Here is a 16,390-nt window from a genome sequence, read left to right as displayed (position 1 = left end):
GAGACTCAGCACCACTGGGTACAGTGGAGGCTAATAGGATAAATGTCAGCAGTGCTCCATGCTTTGGGGTACAGCAGGCTAAATAGATACGTTTGGGGTTCCAGACTGGGGCAGTTGAGATTCTACAGAGACACTGGTTGTGGAGTTCCAAGAGGGAGATTATTACATTTAGGGTACAATAGAAACTAAAGGTATTCTGATTTGGAGTTCAGTTGGCTGGGAGTTTCAGTTTGGGGTAGGGATGCACAAAATCCAGGATTTGGTTCGTGATTCTGCCTTTTTCAGCAGGATTCAGATTTGGCCGAATCCTTCTGCCCGGCTTTTTGTCACAAAATAAGGAAGTAAAAAATGTTTTCCCCTTCCCACCCCTAATTTGCATATGCAGATTTGGTTCGGTATTCGGTTGAATCTTTCATGAAGGATTCGGTGGTTCGGCCAAATCCAAAATAGTGGATTCGGTGCATCCCTAGTTTGGGGCACAGCAGATGCTAAAGAGATGCTGGTTGGAGCCTGAATAACACAGTGAGCCTCATAGATACCTGTTCTACATGCCAAGGAACAAGGCCAGACCTGCCACATGGCACAAAAGTTTCTACAATGCAACAAAACTACATATGAATGGGACACTACTTGCTACTGAACAGGAGCCCCCCCCCATATTATCAAGCTAATTAGAATCACAATATCCCACAAGAAGTCCAAGTCCCAATCTATGCAGCTCAGATGAAACCTGTGCACATCCTGAATTCATATTGTGAATTGCTAATTAGCTATTTAGGTGTATGCTGCATTCTGCAATGATTTCTATGCAGACATGCACTGTGCACGTAAATAAATTGCTATTAAGCCACGAAGGATGTGGATTCCGTTATAAGAGGAACGGCAAATGGAAATTCTGTGACATTTACAGGATTCTGAAAACTGCTGAGAAGTTTGAGTTGGTTGGGATTTGGGAATTAAAGAGGTTTCTACCCCTCTGGGAATGGCCAGTCCTGGGCACTAACTGTATTTGCCACAGGTTGTTGGGGTTGAAGAGCAGCATGCAAGGTTCATTTAGCATAAATCGGCACATGTGTGATAGAACAGAGAAGCATGTGGGGTGGGGGGCATATTGTCAGACTGGGCTGAAGCAAAAAAGGGTGCAGTATAGTGATTCTGTTAATCAGCTCCCACCCATAGTCATGTGTTAGTTAAGACCAGTTGCACCTGGGTACACAGGGGATTAAACAGCTAACCTGGGGGGTTACAGTACCCAGGGTGCTATCTATTGCTTTTCTTAGCCTCTCAGCCATAAGCATGCAAAGTTCAGTTGTACCAGGCCACATACAGGAAGGAATAGTTAGCCTGGGGGAAGACAGCCTGGACCACATTGAACAAGGTTTCTCTCTAATGATTCTCTTAGCACCTAGGCATATGTTAAATAGGCCCAATAATAACTGGGCACACGTAGGTTGGAATAGTTAGCCTGGGGGAGAGTAAGTTTGGACCACACTGAAGAAGGTTTTTGCCTGTCACAGAAGTGACAGGCAAAACCCAATTATACCCAAGTACAAGTACAACAGCCCGGTGGTACTATGATCAAGCCACGCTGAAGATTATTGATTGTGTTGCCCCTGGGGCACTTCTCTGGCAGTCTATTTACAAGCTCTGCTCCATGTTATAGCAACCGGAAGCTTCAGAGAAAGGAGTTTGCATAACTAAGCATTTAATTACAATTTTGCTTAGGGACGGATACCTGGAGCAATATACGTAAGTATGAGGAAATGTTCCCTTCCAAACAGCTTGCCTTTGCCCCCATGGCGTGAGTGAACTTGCCCAAAACAAGTGCCAAACGGTATGGCTACCATACTCTAGCAGCAGCCAATGGCACTGTGTTGGGAAGCCTTCCAGCACGGATACAGCATTACAGGTAACAGCAATATGGACACACAAACAGCATAACCACAAATGTTATATCTGCATTAAGGAATAAAGAATATATTCTATTAAAGGGGTGCTTCCCCTTTGAGTTAACTTTTAGTATGATGCAGAGAGTGATGTTCTGAGACAGTTTACAATTGGTTTTCATTTTTTATTTGTCGTTTTTGAGTTATTTCGTTTTTTTATTCAGCAGCTTGCAATTTAAGCAATCTAGTCGCTAGGGTCCAAATTAACTCAGCAACCATGCACTGTTTGAATAAGAGACTGGAATATGGATAGGGGATGGTCTTAGTAGAAAGCGGAGTAATAAAAAGAAGCAATAACAATATATTTGTAGCCTTACAGAGCATTTGTTTTTAGGTGGGGTCAGTGACCCCCTATTTGAAAGCTGGAAAGAGTTAGAACAAGAAGGCAAATAATTCAATAACTATAATAAATAATAAAAGCCAATAGAGAAGATACTTGGCCATTCTATAACATACTAAAAGTTAACTTAAAGGTGGACCACCCCTTTAAGTACACTAGAGATGCCCAATGTGGTGCCCCTCTGGTCATCGTAAAGGTGCAACTGCCAGCATTCCACTGCCAGGTGACTAGTAAATGTTACTTGCTTATTGGTTGCTATGGGCTACTGGACCTGGCACAAACAAATTGCAACATAACATGGCTCCAGTGATATTATATGGCAAGTGGAGTGTGTCTCCGTAAGTGGTGGCACACTGGGAGATTAGTCGCCAAGCGACAAATTTTCACTACTGTGGGCGACTAATCTCCCCTAAATGACTTTCCACCAGCAAGAATGGGAATCGCCGGCAGGTTGGCAAACGTGTCGCTTAGTTTTCCGAAGTCGTCCGAAGTTTCCTGATTAGGCAACTTCGGAAAAAAGTGAAGGGATACCATCCCACCGGTGATTTGCATTCTTGCTGCTAGGAAGGCATTTCGGAGGAAATTAGTTGCCCACAGTAGTAGAGATTAGTCGCTTGCCAACTAATCTTTGGACCAGGAAGGTAAATGGATATTGAATGGGGGTGTATAAGTCAATTGAAGGGCCGTGGGGCAGTAGTACAGTCATTCAATGCCTACTTGACCTTTAAATTGATGGATAAAGGAAGGTGGCTTTAGTTCTGTGGATCATATAACTGTCAATTGTGTGCAAATCTGAATAAACAGATTAGAGTTCTTTGTTCACTTCCATTATTTAAATACACTTATCTGCTTTCTCAGACCACATAGCAGTGCTTCATGGATATAACTAACCCCAAATAAAGCTCCTCTGTGTCACTGTTTTACTAAGCATTCATAGGAAAATAAAGGGAATTTAAAATAAATGTTCCCTATAAACACCTGCACTAGAAGCAAAAGCAATAATTCAAACAGCAGAACTCTGTTAAATAGAGATACGGAGCTAGAGAGGAGTTTAATGGCAATGAACAAAACACCTTTTCTCGGCAGCTCCTGTTTGCCCTATACACAGTATAACCCAGCAGTGTAGCCCGTGGCTCTCCTACCATTGCTGAGCTACAACTTCCAGAATTCTAGGCTGCTAGAATAAAACAAACGACCAACTGTAAAGCTGCTTATGTTAATTCCAACTGCAATGTGCTATTACAGTTAACTTCCCCTTTAATATGGAGGCAGCGGTCTCTGCTCATTTCAGTAAGAAGAGTAACAGGTGAGAAGCTTCATTCACCTGTTTTAGCCTAAGGCAGTGTTTGCTGCTTTGCACATGAGCCAAAGCAAAACGTATCGGACTTCAACAGATCCATTATATTATATTCTAACCACAAGCGCAGCTACTATTCTCTATTGTACAGGAACGTGCTTTGTGCACAAAGGGACTCAGCAACACCCAGGTTCTCTGATGGCACTCTGCTGTAATCCCCGAACCAGCCCAATAACGAAATAAATCAAGAACAGGGTTTTTTTTTTGTATGTTTATGATTCACGATCTGTCATTAAACTGTTATACAACTTCAGATTTGCTGAACTGAACACCACTCAGGTATAATAAGGGATAATGTACCCCCAACTGTAAATTATAAGGATATTAGAAGTCACTGAAGGGTTATGTGACAATATAAAGGCACAAGGCTGCAGCCTGAGTTATACTGGGAAATCTAAGTATCACTTGTGTATTAGAAGGGATAATGTACCCCCTATTGTAAATTATAAGGATATTAGAAGTCACTGAAGGGTTCTGTGACAATATAAAGGCACAAGGCTGCAGCCTGAGTTATACAGGGAAATCTAAGTATCACTTGTGTATTAGAAGGGATAATGTACCCCCTACTGTAAAGCATACCTCCCAACATTTTGGAAGTAAAAAGAGGGACAAAAAAAACTTTTTCCGCACGTAGTGCAGCAATTTTTTGACCACACCCCTTTCTGTGGCCACACCCCCTAATTACCATGTTTGTTTTACAAAATTTGGCAGGTTATGAAAGTTTGAAAATATTTCTCCTTATCTAAACTGTGTTTTTGTGTCTCAAAATTGTTACAAAGTATCTTATTTGCACCTGTTAGCGGTTCTGGGCTCTCTGCTAAAAGCCAATTAAGTGAGAAACTTTGTTTCTTTTTCTGGCTGTTCAGTGCAGAGAAAAGAGGGACTTTCCAGTACAAATGAGGGACTGCGGGTTGAGCTGTCAAAAGAGGGACTGTCCCTCCGAAAAAGGGACAGTTGGGAGGTATGGTAAAGTATAAGGATATTAGAAGTCACTGAGGGGTTCTGTGACAATATAAAGGCACAAGGCTGCAGCCTGAGTTATACAGGGAAATCTAAGTATCACTTGTGTATTAGAAGGGATAATGTACCCCCTACTGTAAATTATAAGGATATTAGAAGTCACTGAATGGTTCTGTGACAATATAAAGGCACAAGGCTGCAGCCTGAGTTATACTGGGAAATCTAAGTATCACTTGTGTATTAGAAGGGATAATGTACCCCCTACTGTAAATTATAAGGATATTAGAAGTCACTGAAGGGTTCTGTGACAATATAAAGGCACAAGGCTGCAGCCTGAGTTATACAGGGAAATCTAAGTATCACTTGTGTATTAGAAGGGATAATGTACCCCCTACTGTAAAGTATAAGGATATTAGAAGTCACTGAGGGGTTCTGTGACAATATAAAGGCACAAGGCTGCAGCCTGAGTTATACAGGGAAATCTAAGTATCACTTGTGTATTAGAAGGGATAATGTACCCCCTACTGTAAATTATAAGGATATTAGAAGTCACTGAAGGGTTCTGTGACAATATAAAGGCACAAGGCTGCAGCCTGAGTTATACAGGGAAATCTAAGTATCACTTGTGTATTAGAAGGGATAATGTACCCCCTACTGTAAATTATAAGGATATTAGAAGTCACTGAGGGGTTCTGTGACCATATAAAGACACAAGGCTGCAGGTTGAGTTATACAGGGAACTCTGAGTATCACTCATGTAGTATAGGGACAATGTACCCCTACTGTAAATTATAAGGATATTAGAAGTAACTGAGGAGTTCTTTGACCATATAAATGCACAAGGCTGAAGACAGAGTGGGTTCATACAGGGACTTTGGTGAAGATATTCATTACAGTTTATTCATGGTTTATATTTTGGTTATGAATGATTATATTAATCCAACAGGTCACAGTGAATGCCAAGCTGCCGTGCAGCCAGATGTGGGTTGGGTTCAACACAAGGGCGTCAGATTGGCTGTTTCAGTGCTGGCACATCCCTGAGTGCCCTGCTTGATTATCAGCAAATCCAAACAGGATCCAGCCGTTTGTACCTGCAGATCTAGGCTATTGTTGCTGGAGTTTCTGTGATACTACTTTACAAGGATTTCCTAACAGGAGAGAACAGTTGGTTTCATACATCGTGAGAAATCTCTCAGCACAACATGCCCAGGCCTGCTTGCCTTTCCCCACAGCTCTCACTGGCAGAAAGATCAGATCAGGCAAATACACCAAGTATGGGGACAGGAGAAAGGAAAAGTATTTTAGCAACATAATGGCCACTCCAGTATGTCTGCACCTTTTTATTATAACACCCCTTGTGGGTTTCCTGGGAAATAAGGTTGACTGCATTCCTATACAGGCCTGTATGTTGTGCTGGGATAGTGTATACCTGCTCTTATACACTCACTTCTCCTTCCACTAACCCCAGTGCAAACCCGATGTGCACTGTAAAATAATCCGTTATCCGGAAACCCGTTACCCAGAAAGCTCCAAATTACGGGAAGGCCATCTCCCATGGACAACATTTTAATCAAATAATCTAAGTTTTTAAAAATGATTTTTCGATGTAGTAATAAAACAGTACCCCGTACTTGACCCCAACTAAGATATAATTAATCCTCATTGGAGGCAAACCTGCCTGTTGTGTTTAGTTAGTTAGTGTTTTAATTATTTCTTAGTAGACTTAAGGTATGGTGTCCCAAATAACAGAAAGAACCCTTATCTGGAAAGCCCCAGGTCCCGAGCATCCTGGATAATAGATCCTGTACTTGTAAAAATGATGCTAGATTGATAAGTGTATTTTGGCAATGCACGGGTTAACTGTAGTACTTTCCATTGTAGTCTATGACTTAATTGACCTACAGCAAACAACTGTAACTTCATACTGGCAGCCTCCACCCATACAAATGTATAGAGAGGGAATGTTCTGGGCACACAATAAACTATACCCTCATACTGTACTGTCTAAGGAAAGTGGAAACCAACATGGTACCTCTTTCCCATATGTATAAATACAAATATACAGAGATGAATGTTCTGGGCACATAATAAGCTATAACTTCATACTGTAATGTCTAAGGGAAACAATATGGCACCTCCTACCCATATGTATAAATACAAATATACAGAGAAGGAATGTTCTGGGCACACAATGAGCTACACCCTCATACTGTAGTGTCTAAGGGAAACAATATTTCACCTCCTACCCATATGCATAAATTAGGGGGGATGCACCGAATCCACTATTTTGGATTCGGCCGAATCCCCAAATGATTTGCAAAAGATTCGGCCGCACAACGAACCGAATCCCAATTTGCATATGCAAATTAGGGGTGGGAGAAAACATTTTTTACTTCCTTGTTTTGTGACAAAAAGTCATGTGATTTGCCTCCCCGCCCCTAATTTGTATATGCAAATTAGGATTCAGATTCATTTCGGCTTGGCAGAAGGATTCGGCCGAATCCGAATTCTGCTGAAAAATGCAGAATCCTGGCCGAATCCCAAACCCAAACCTGGATTCAGTGCATCCCTAATATAAATACAAATATACAGAGAAGGAATGTTCTGGGCACACAATAAGCTATACCCTTATATTGTACTGTCTAAGGGAAACAATATTTCACCTCCTATCCATATGTAGAAATATACAGAGATGGAATAATCTGTATCGAATATAAAAATGATTTATGGATGGCATACACACGCTAGTTACATGACAGTGAGCATGGGCACATTACACTGGGATGTCATAAACAGGGGATTGGAGCAGCGAGCAAACTTAAGCTCAATGCTTCCTGGTCACACCTGTCACACAGCACTGCCCATAACTTGTGACACAAAAATAAATGCTGGAAAGTACCAACACAAAAGAGCAGTTGTAAAAAGAGCAGAGAGGGGAGTTTGGGGGATTTCCATGAACATTTGATTACTTTTAAGGTTCATTGGAGCACAGTGTGGCAAAGGGAAAGTAAAGCTTTTGAAATGTGCCCATAAAAACAAAATGATTTAGGTACCCTGTGCTGCAATGAACATGAAAGCAGCACTGCTGCCTGGAAAAGATATTAGATTAGAAGAGTTTACAACATGAAGAAAACAGAAGTGTGGTTTTATCCAATAAAAATCTACTTGTGTGTTTATACAGCGGAACAGATTTGAGGAAGCTCCAGTCGATACAATGAATATATGTGTGTGTGCAGATTGGCTGAAAGCTGAAAGATATAGCTCAGAGCCAGTGCGCAGGAGAGTCTAACCCCCAGAGCCAGTTATCTTAGCATAGGAGATTAAGCAAGGGCCCAGTCCTGTTCCACCACTCCACACACAGCACCTGAGGCAAGCTCCATTGCACACCCACGCTGCATGCACCGTTTCAACTACGGCCTGCATTGTCCGACATGTCTTGGGGCCGATTCATAAGAGATGTAGCTAAAGTAGCACCTGCGTGTCTGCAGGGTGATGGGAAATGATCTGTGTGACTGGCAGCATAGTAAAAGCTTGTGATATTGTGAAAGTTTGTGATAAAATAAAAGCTTGTGATATTGTGATAGTTTGTGATACAGTAAAATCTTGTGATATTATGTGATACATTTAGCCCAGGCGACGGAGAGCTGTTTGTGCCTCCTGAAGAAACTGAGCCAGCACTATAAACCAACGAGGGAGTTTGATTTGCTGTTAAGTACCTTGGGAAAAACAATCACACAATATTTAGCTTGTTCAGAAAAGCAAACAACAGAAGTGTCTGGGGGAAGTGAATGTCATATAGTTGTACCAGGCTGGCGGATAGAGTAGAGTAGATACAAAATATGCAGAATATGTTGCAAAATTTGAGGATATTAGAAGTTACCTCGGAGTCCCATGACCTGTATAAAAACACTCCGCCTTCGGCCTCATGTTTTTATATGGTCATGAAACTCCTCTGTAACTTATAATATCCTTATAATTTACAAGAGGGGGTACTTTTTTTTTAAAGGTGCACAAACATCTTACAGAACCACCTGGTCGGCCTATAATTTCAGCAAGGGATTCCCTATAAGATGTTATCTTATATTGCGGATACTTCTTCATTATTGGGGATATTACGCCAGATGGGACCCCTGCCTGATGATGCTATATTTGCTACACTGGATGTATGCAGTTTGTATACAATCATCCCTACGGATGATGGAATAGCTGCCTGTAGGGAAGCATTATGGAGAAATCATAAGGGAAATCCACCAATTGATTTTTTATGCACGCTATTACAGATGTTGTTGACATGCAATTATTTTCATTTCGAACAGGCGTAATATCCTTACAGAAGACCGGCACGGCGATGGGATCTAACGTGGCCCCCTCTTATGCCAATTTGTATATGGATCATTTTGAGAGTACATATATTTATCCTAAATATACTGAACAGCTTCTACTATAGTGTAGATATATCGACGATATTCTTATTATTTGGCGAGAGGGCCACGTTGGAATCCAGACCTTTGCTGCTGAGCTAAATGCATTACCCACTCCTGTCAAATTCACTCTATATATATATATATATATATATATATATATATATATATATATATATATGTCTTCCCTTTTTTTAAAAAAATTTTATAACATTTTTTTTATATACTACTCACTTGATGGCCTCACATATAGATTTAAGATATAGGCCTAGAATTTATGATCACAATGAATTTGTGATATGAGCACCATCGCTTTACACCCATTTTTTTTAAAGATATATTTTTTATAGATATTTTTATATATGTATATGTGAATTGTTCACACACATGGGATATCCTAATGAGTGATTGACCCTGATTGGTTCAGGGGATGATATAATGATGTGCCACACTTCCTGTCATTATCCTGACGACGGCTCCAGGTGAGCCGAAACGCGTTGATACACCATGCACCAATAAACAACCTTTTTGATACACGCTGGATGGCGTCTGCTGTGAGTGCTTTCATGGACTGGAATATATATATATATATATATATATATATATATATATATATATATATATATATATATATATTTCTCCATAGGTGAAAAAAAGTTCTTTATTCAAAGAAAATTGCAGATGATACCCGCACTCCTTCACATCTCGTTTTGCCGGGTGCTTGGTCAAAAATAGGTATATAGAATTGTAGAAAGGACTAGCACTCCGTTTTCCAAAGAATTCAATAATTTATTTCAATCTCACAGTGTCTTCGAAACGTTGGAGACACTGGATTCTTTGGAAAACGGAATGTTGGTCCTTTCTACAATTATATATATATATATATATATATATATATATATATATATATATAATTTCCAAACAAGAAAAAGGAAAAAGGATTATCCTGCCAAGCTTGAGAAAGGGCACATTGCCTGACCAAAACATTGCTGATGGACATATTGTGATATACAGGTTGTAACATTTTGCAATTTATTGAATTGTAATACACTTTTTGCTATTTTGATAATTGAGTGACACCTTTTTCTTGTTTGAAAACTTGCCTGCTGCTCCTATGTACCCCAAGTTAAGGCACTGCAGGCCAAATTAATAGCTAGGCTCTTCCATAAGTTGTGGTTTCGATGTATATATATATACACAGTAATTATACATGTTGCCATGTTTTCCTGCCCGCCTACGTGCGGCATTGTTGTTTGGATATACTTAGGGTAAGGCAGAATTTGCACCAGAGCCTGTTGAACAGAATGCAACCGGCTAAACATGTGCCACTGGAAAATTGTTTCCGGTGGTTTGTTTTTGCAAATGGCCCTATTAATGAACATTACATTTCCAACTCTCTGGAGGGAAAAAATTCTGTAGGATTTCTGTGGTTAAGATAATGTGAGACACAAAAATACCTCCGGTAAGAGCAATGTGTTTTGTCGCCCACGATTACTGGGAGTTGTAAATGAAGAAATGGAAGGCTGCCCCCATTTAGGTAGTGCTTTTGTGCTTACAGTGCACATGACATAATCCTCCGGAGAGTCTACGCTGGGAGGGGTGACAATGAGACAGGTGGCCCCACCTCTCTCTAAAAGCTTAGAGCTCTTGGCATTAATAAAAGGCACAGGTAAATTGCAGTGTTTTCATAGGGTGCCCACGCCCAGAATATTAACATAAGCCCTGATCAATTCAGTGGGGTGATTCATATGGGATTGAGATCTTGTCCATAATCATATCATTATACAGAGGAAAGTCAATGGCACTTCTGGTTGAAGTTGGACTACAGCACCTTCCATTTCCACTCAAAGGGTGCTGGGAGTAGTCAAAACACAACTGGATGGCCACGGATTGATGCATATAATAGTTACTGTGTACAGAAAGGAATAATACATAAGCCAAAGCAAGGCACAAGCAAACAGATGACAGCTACACTCTTTTTATGTGAGATCACAGTAACCTATGGGCTAGTAAATTGTTAATGTTTTGGCAACAGTTGGGCTAAACAACATAAAATGAGTTGAGTTGCAACTCTAACCTGCAGACTTACTTTGCAATTTGATTCACAAAGGGCTTCATCTCTTCAGGTTCATACGCCCGTGCAAATGCCCAGCATACATAACAGGCAGCATCCCTGACATTGGAACCAACGCTGCAGGCACCCCGCTTCTCATCGTACACCAGGGCCTTCAGAATCAGGGGAACAACTGAAAATGAGACAGGGTGGAGAGAGTTAATGTGTTTACAAAAAATTGAAAGGAGGGGCTTGTCGTATCCTTATTTTCAGTAATTGATCCCTTATTGCATGGGTGATACTAATAGTTCCCTGTATAACTCAGCCTGCAGTCTTGTGCCTTTATATGGTCACAGAACCCTTCAGTGATTTCGAATATCCTTAGAATTTACAGTAGGGGGTGTATTCCATTAAAATAGCTGATTAACACTCAGAGGTCCCTGTATGTCAAGCCTGCAGTTTTGTGCCATTATATGGTTACCAATATCCTTATAATTGATCTTGATGATTGTCGCACAATTAACATATTTGCATGATATCCCTGACAGAAAGCATATTCAGGAGAAGTAAAAAGGCTGCAGCAATACTATAGTAGCTTGGTGCCTTGGTCTAACTTCCCCTTTACTCCCACAGAACAGGAGGCACCTGATCAGCACACAATGCAAACATTTGTCAGTTCTCTGCCCCTCGGGACTTCCTGTTGGCAGGCTCACCTGTATTAATGTAACCTACCCAAGCTTCTCCCAGCAGCTAGCAAGCCATTTTATAGCCTTTCATGGCCCGCAGTAATTCATAGCCCCTAGCTACAACAGAAAATACCAACTGAAATTCCAATTCACAGGGCACAATCCATTGCAGTCAATATTCTCATGCAAACCGTGGGTAAAAGGAGGTAAGAAGTGCCAGAGTTTTTTGCGGTAAGAATAGAATATGCTGGCTGCTCGGTGTCTCCCTACTGGTACTGAAAGACCATGGGTACTGACAGAATATGCTTAACACTTATGCATATTAGCACTGGGCAAGTCTGTCACTGTGACAGAATGCTCTGTTATAAAGATTGCTAGTATCTCAGCCATAAAGCAGGACAGGACTGCTGCTTACAATGGGGATTAGATAGGATCTGTGTCACTGTGACAGAATGCTCTGTTATAAAGATAGCTAGTATCTCAGCCATAAAGCAGGACAGGACTGCTGCTTACAATGGGGATTAGATAGGATTTGTGTCTCTGTGACAGAATGCTTTGTTATAAAGATAGCTAGACTCTCAGCTATAAAGCAGGGCAGGACTGCTGCAAAACTGGGTAGGATCTGTGTCACTGTGACAGAATGCTCTGTTATAAAGATAGCTAGAATCTCAGCCATAAAGCAGGACAGGACTGCTGCTTACAATGGGTATCAGATAGGATCTGTGTCACTGTCAATGAATGCTCTGTTATAAAGATAGCTAGAATCTCAGCCATAAAGCAGGACAGGGCTGCTGCTTACAATGGGGATCAGATAGGGTCTGTGTCACTGTGACAGAATGCTTTATTATAAATATCAAGGTAGACAAAATCTAGAAGTATACTCATTACTAAATACACAGACCATACCTTTTCTATATGTCTGTACTTATAGATATGGTTGGGAGTTGGCATATTGTTTTCCATAGACAGTACATTATTAAAGGGGTAGTTCACCTTTAAATTACATTTTAGTTTGTTATAGAATGGCCAATTCAAAGCAACTTTTTAATTGGTCTTGATTATTTAGTTTTTTATAGCTTTTATATTATTAGCCTTTTACTGCTGGCTGTTTTCAGCTTTCAAATGTGGGTCAATGAACCCCTCTCAAAAGCAATTGCTCTGCAGAGCTACACATTTATAGCTAACTTTATTACTCGCATTTCTATTCAGGCCCTCTCCTATTCATATTCCAATCTCTTATTCAAATCAATTTATGGTTGCTAGGGTAATTTGGACCCTAGCAACCAGATGGCAAACTGGAGAGCTGCTGACTAAAAAGCTAAAAAAATAACAATAAAAAATAAAAAACAATTGCAAATTGCCTTAGAAATTGTACGTCCCACTAAAAGTAAACTCATATGTGAACAACCCCTTTAAGATATACCTTATTGCATGCACAGAATACCCTTCCACAAACATTGGTATTACAGACACCTTGGCATAAATCTGTGTTTTGACAGATACAACTAACAATGTTATAATAAAATGAAAGATATATAGGCAGAGAACAGGCATCCATTAATATGTGCAATATGAGTGTTACAGCTACAGTTATACAATCACATTTGTGGCAATATAACTGATTTTTAAGCCATTGCACCCCTTGTAGCAAAGGCCTTGAAGCACCACTATTGATTGTAACAGAGGTTATATTCAAGTAAAAACAGAGGCAGAGACTTTCAGAGAATGCTGACAAACTTGCCCCAAGAATGCAGTTTTAAGGGGGGGATATGCCTGCTAGGCTCTCCTGGCATGCTGCACATCAAGGAGCACAGTCCAGTGGCCAATGGCTACATATGTTCATGCATTAGAGAGCTACTACTGCAGGCAGTTGAAGAAATTCTCCAATTGGTTGCTATGGCTCACTGACGGTGGTCAGTTTGCCCATATTAGTAAATAAGTCCCACTCTCCGTAGCAACCAGGGTCTGTCTGAATGTCACAATGAAGGATGGGGACCTGAAGAGATAGATAAGGAATAAGAAAATAAATAATAAGGCAAAAGGTCAATTTCCACTTTAATACACACAATTTAAGTTCTTAAAGTGGACCTCTCACCCAGACATAAAAAGCTGTTTGATAAAAGTCCTTTTCAAGTTAAACAGGAAATCCAAATTCTTTTTTATTATAGCATTCATAGCTGTTGTAAACTTATTTAAAAATCTCAGCTGTCAATCAAACATTGCCTGACCCACCTCTTTGCCTCAGGCATAGAGGCGGGGCAGGCAATTACTTTCACTTTCCATTCAGCACTTCCTAGATATCACTGTTCTCCCCACATTACCCCAGTTCTCTTAACCATTTAATCGAGTAACCAGTGCATGGTGAACATCAGCTCCCTCATTCTGGTGCACAAACAAGATTCTGAGATGATGCAAGACTTGCCTTAACAGTTAAGGTTGCCACCCGGCCAGTATTTTACCGGCCTAGCCAGTAAAACACCTGCCAAGGCCGGGGCCGGTATTACAAATTTACCAGCAATGTAGCTGCCAGTAAATTTGTAATACCCTTAAAAAGACCCCTCGGCCTGCCCCCAATCCCCTGTAAACTTATCTTTTTCCTCCGTTTTTGTCCTGCCGTGCCCCCGCCCCTTTTACGCACAACCCCGCCCCTTTGACATCACACCCGCCCCTTTTTGTACCCGCCCCCCACCAGCCGGTAAAAAATCTAGCAAAAGGTGGCAAACCTAATAACAGTGTCCACAAAATGGCTCCTGTCTGCTTGCTATAATTATGAATTCCCAGACAAAAGGAAACAAGATTCAAATAATTGTGTAAAAAGTGTAAATTTTGTTAATTTTGCTTGCCTAACGGGATAAAATAGGATTTGGAATATTTTTTTGGGGTGACGGGTCCCCTTTAAGAATATATAAAAGGAAATTTCACTATAAGTACAAATGGAAGCATAGATATGTATGCAAACCGACTCACATTTATATAGGTCTTGGAAACATACTTTTATTCATATAAGCCACAGGCAATTACAATTGTTTGCAAAGGATATGGTAAAAAGGACATGCTACGAGATGCCACACTGCTTGTTGGCTGTAACTCAATGCCTTGGCTTTTCATTGGACAATATATAATATATAGGATATCTTCATATTGTAATGTCTATGGTAAACAATAGATCAGCTCCTTCCCATATGTATAAATACAAATATGCAGAAAAGAGAAATGCTCTGGGTAAACAAGTGTTGCAGGGGCAACACACCAGACCCACAAAGCCATGACTTGCAGATATCAGAGTGGTATCTGTGAGGTCTAAGCCCCACACTAACATGCTGTGGTGCTACAAGAGACAATTTTGTTTAATTACCACACAGGACCGGAAGCAATTGCTCTTCCCATGATAATAGCTGGAGATGCCTTACAAGGCTTGCCGGAAATAAGAAGGGGTGTTGCTGCAATTAAGTATAAAAACACCTTGCATCTTGCACAGATAATTATGTGACACACACTTAGATCCACCCCAGCCTCAGGTGCACATGGGGTAGAAGCACAGCACATTGTCATACCTATAGGTCATACTAAAGCCTGACACTAGCCCCATGGGTGGGGGGGGGGCACATACAGAGGGGCAATTGTGGCAGCAATATTATAATTTAGACTGATACCCCAATATTATGAACCAGCCATAGCCTTCACATTTGACTAATTTATGGTCATTAAAATAGTGTCTTGACTTCTATGTACATGGGAGGGAGGTGCCATGTTGTTTCCCTTAGACAATGCATTATGAGGGTATCGGTGTGCCCAGAACATGCCTTCTCTGTATATTGGTATTTATACATACGGGTTGGAGGTGAAATATTGTTTCCCTTAGACAGTACAGTATGAGGGTATAGCTTATTGTGTGTCCAGAACTTTCCTTCTCTGTATATTTGTATTTATACAGGAGGTGAAATATTGGTTCCCTTACAGCAGGGGTGCCCAAAAGGTAGATCGGGATCTACCAGTAGACCTTTAGGTGGTGATAGGTAGATCTCAAGACACTGTCAACAAACATCTTGTCTATATCACCCTCCTGTTTTATGCTTTTCATTCAGATAGTTATGTTAAGGTTACATAAGAAATATAGGTTTGTTAAAAGCAATATAAATTCTCTAGGTTTGTTAAATATAGCAATATAAATTCTCCAGGTTTGTTAAATATAGCAATATGAATTCTCTCATAAATCATTATAATATTTAAGTAATATTTCCCATGGAACAAAATGTTATCAATGCTTTTACGGATGTAGATCATAATGGGAGATCACTTAAAGGAGACCTCGCATTAGTAAAGTATAGGCTCTCCTGAAGTACAGTTTGAGGGTGTAGCTTATTATGTGCCCAGAACATTCCTTCTCTGTATATTTGTATTTATACATATGGGATGGAGGTGCCATATTGTTTCCCTTAGACAGTACAGTGTGAGGGTATAGCTTATTGTGTGCCCAGAACATTCCTTCTCTGTATATATGTATTAATACATATGGGATGGAGGTGCCATATTGTATCCCTTAGACAGTACAGTGTGAGGGTATAGCTTATTGTGTGCCCAGAACATTCCTTCTCACTTGTTTCTCATAGAGCATTGTGCAATCACG

General features: G+C 40.5%; 1 protein-coding gene across 2 annotated transcripts in view; it reads right to left on the bottom strand.

Moving 5' to 3' along the window:
- Positions 1–16,390, bottom strand: part of tbcd.L (tubulin folding cofactor D L homeolog) — a 111,570-nt gene that overhangs the window by 42,625 nt on the left and 52,555 nt on the right. For both annotated transcript variants that reach the window (XM_041577035.1, XM_018235446.2), the window contains one exon: positions 11,114–11,270. In XM_041577035.1, coding sequence (XP_041432969.1) covers positions 11,114–11,270 — 157 coding nt within the window. The remainder of the gene's footprint in view (positions 1–11,113; positions 11,271–16,390) is intronic.

The sequence above is a fragment of the Xenopus laevis genome, chromosome 9_10L (assembly GCF_017654675.1).
Source record: "Xenopus laevis strain J_2021 chromosome 9_10L, Xenopus_laevis_v10.1, whole genome shotgun sequence".
NCBI classification, from domain to species: domain Eukaryota; kingdom Metazoa; phylum Chordata; class Amphibia; order Anura; family Pipidae; genus Xenopus; species Xenopus laevis.
The sequence above is the reverse complement of the archived record's forward strand: the minus strand, read 5'-3'. Positions and strand labels throughout refer to the sequence as shown.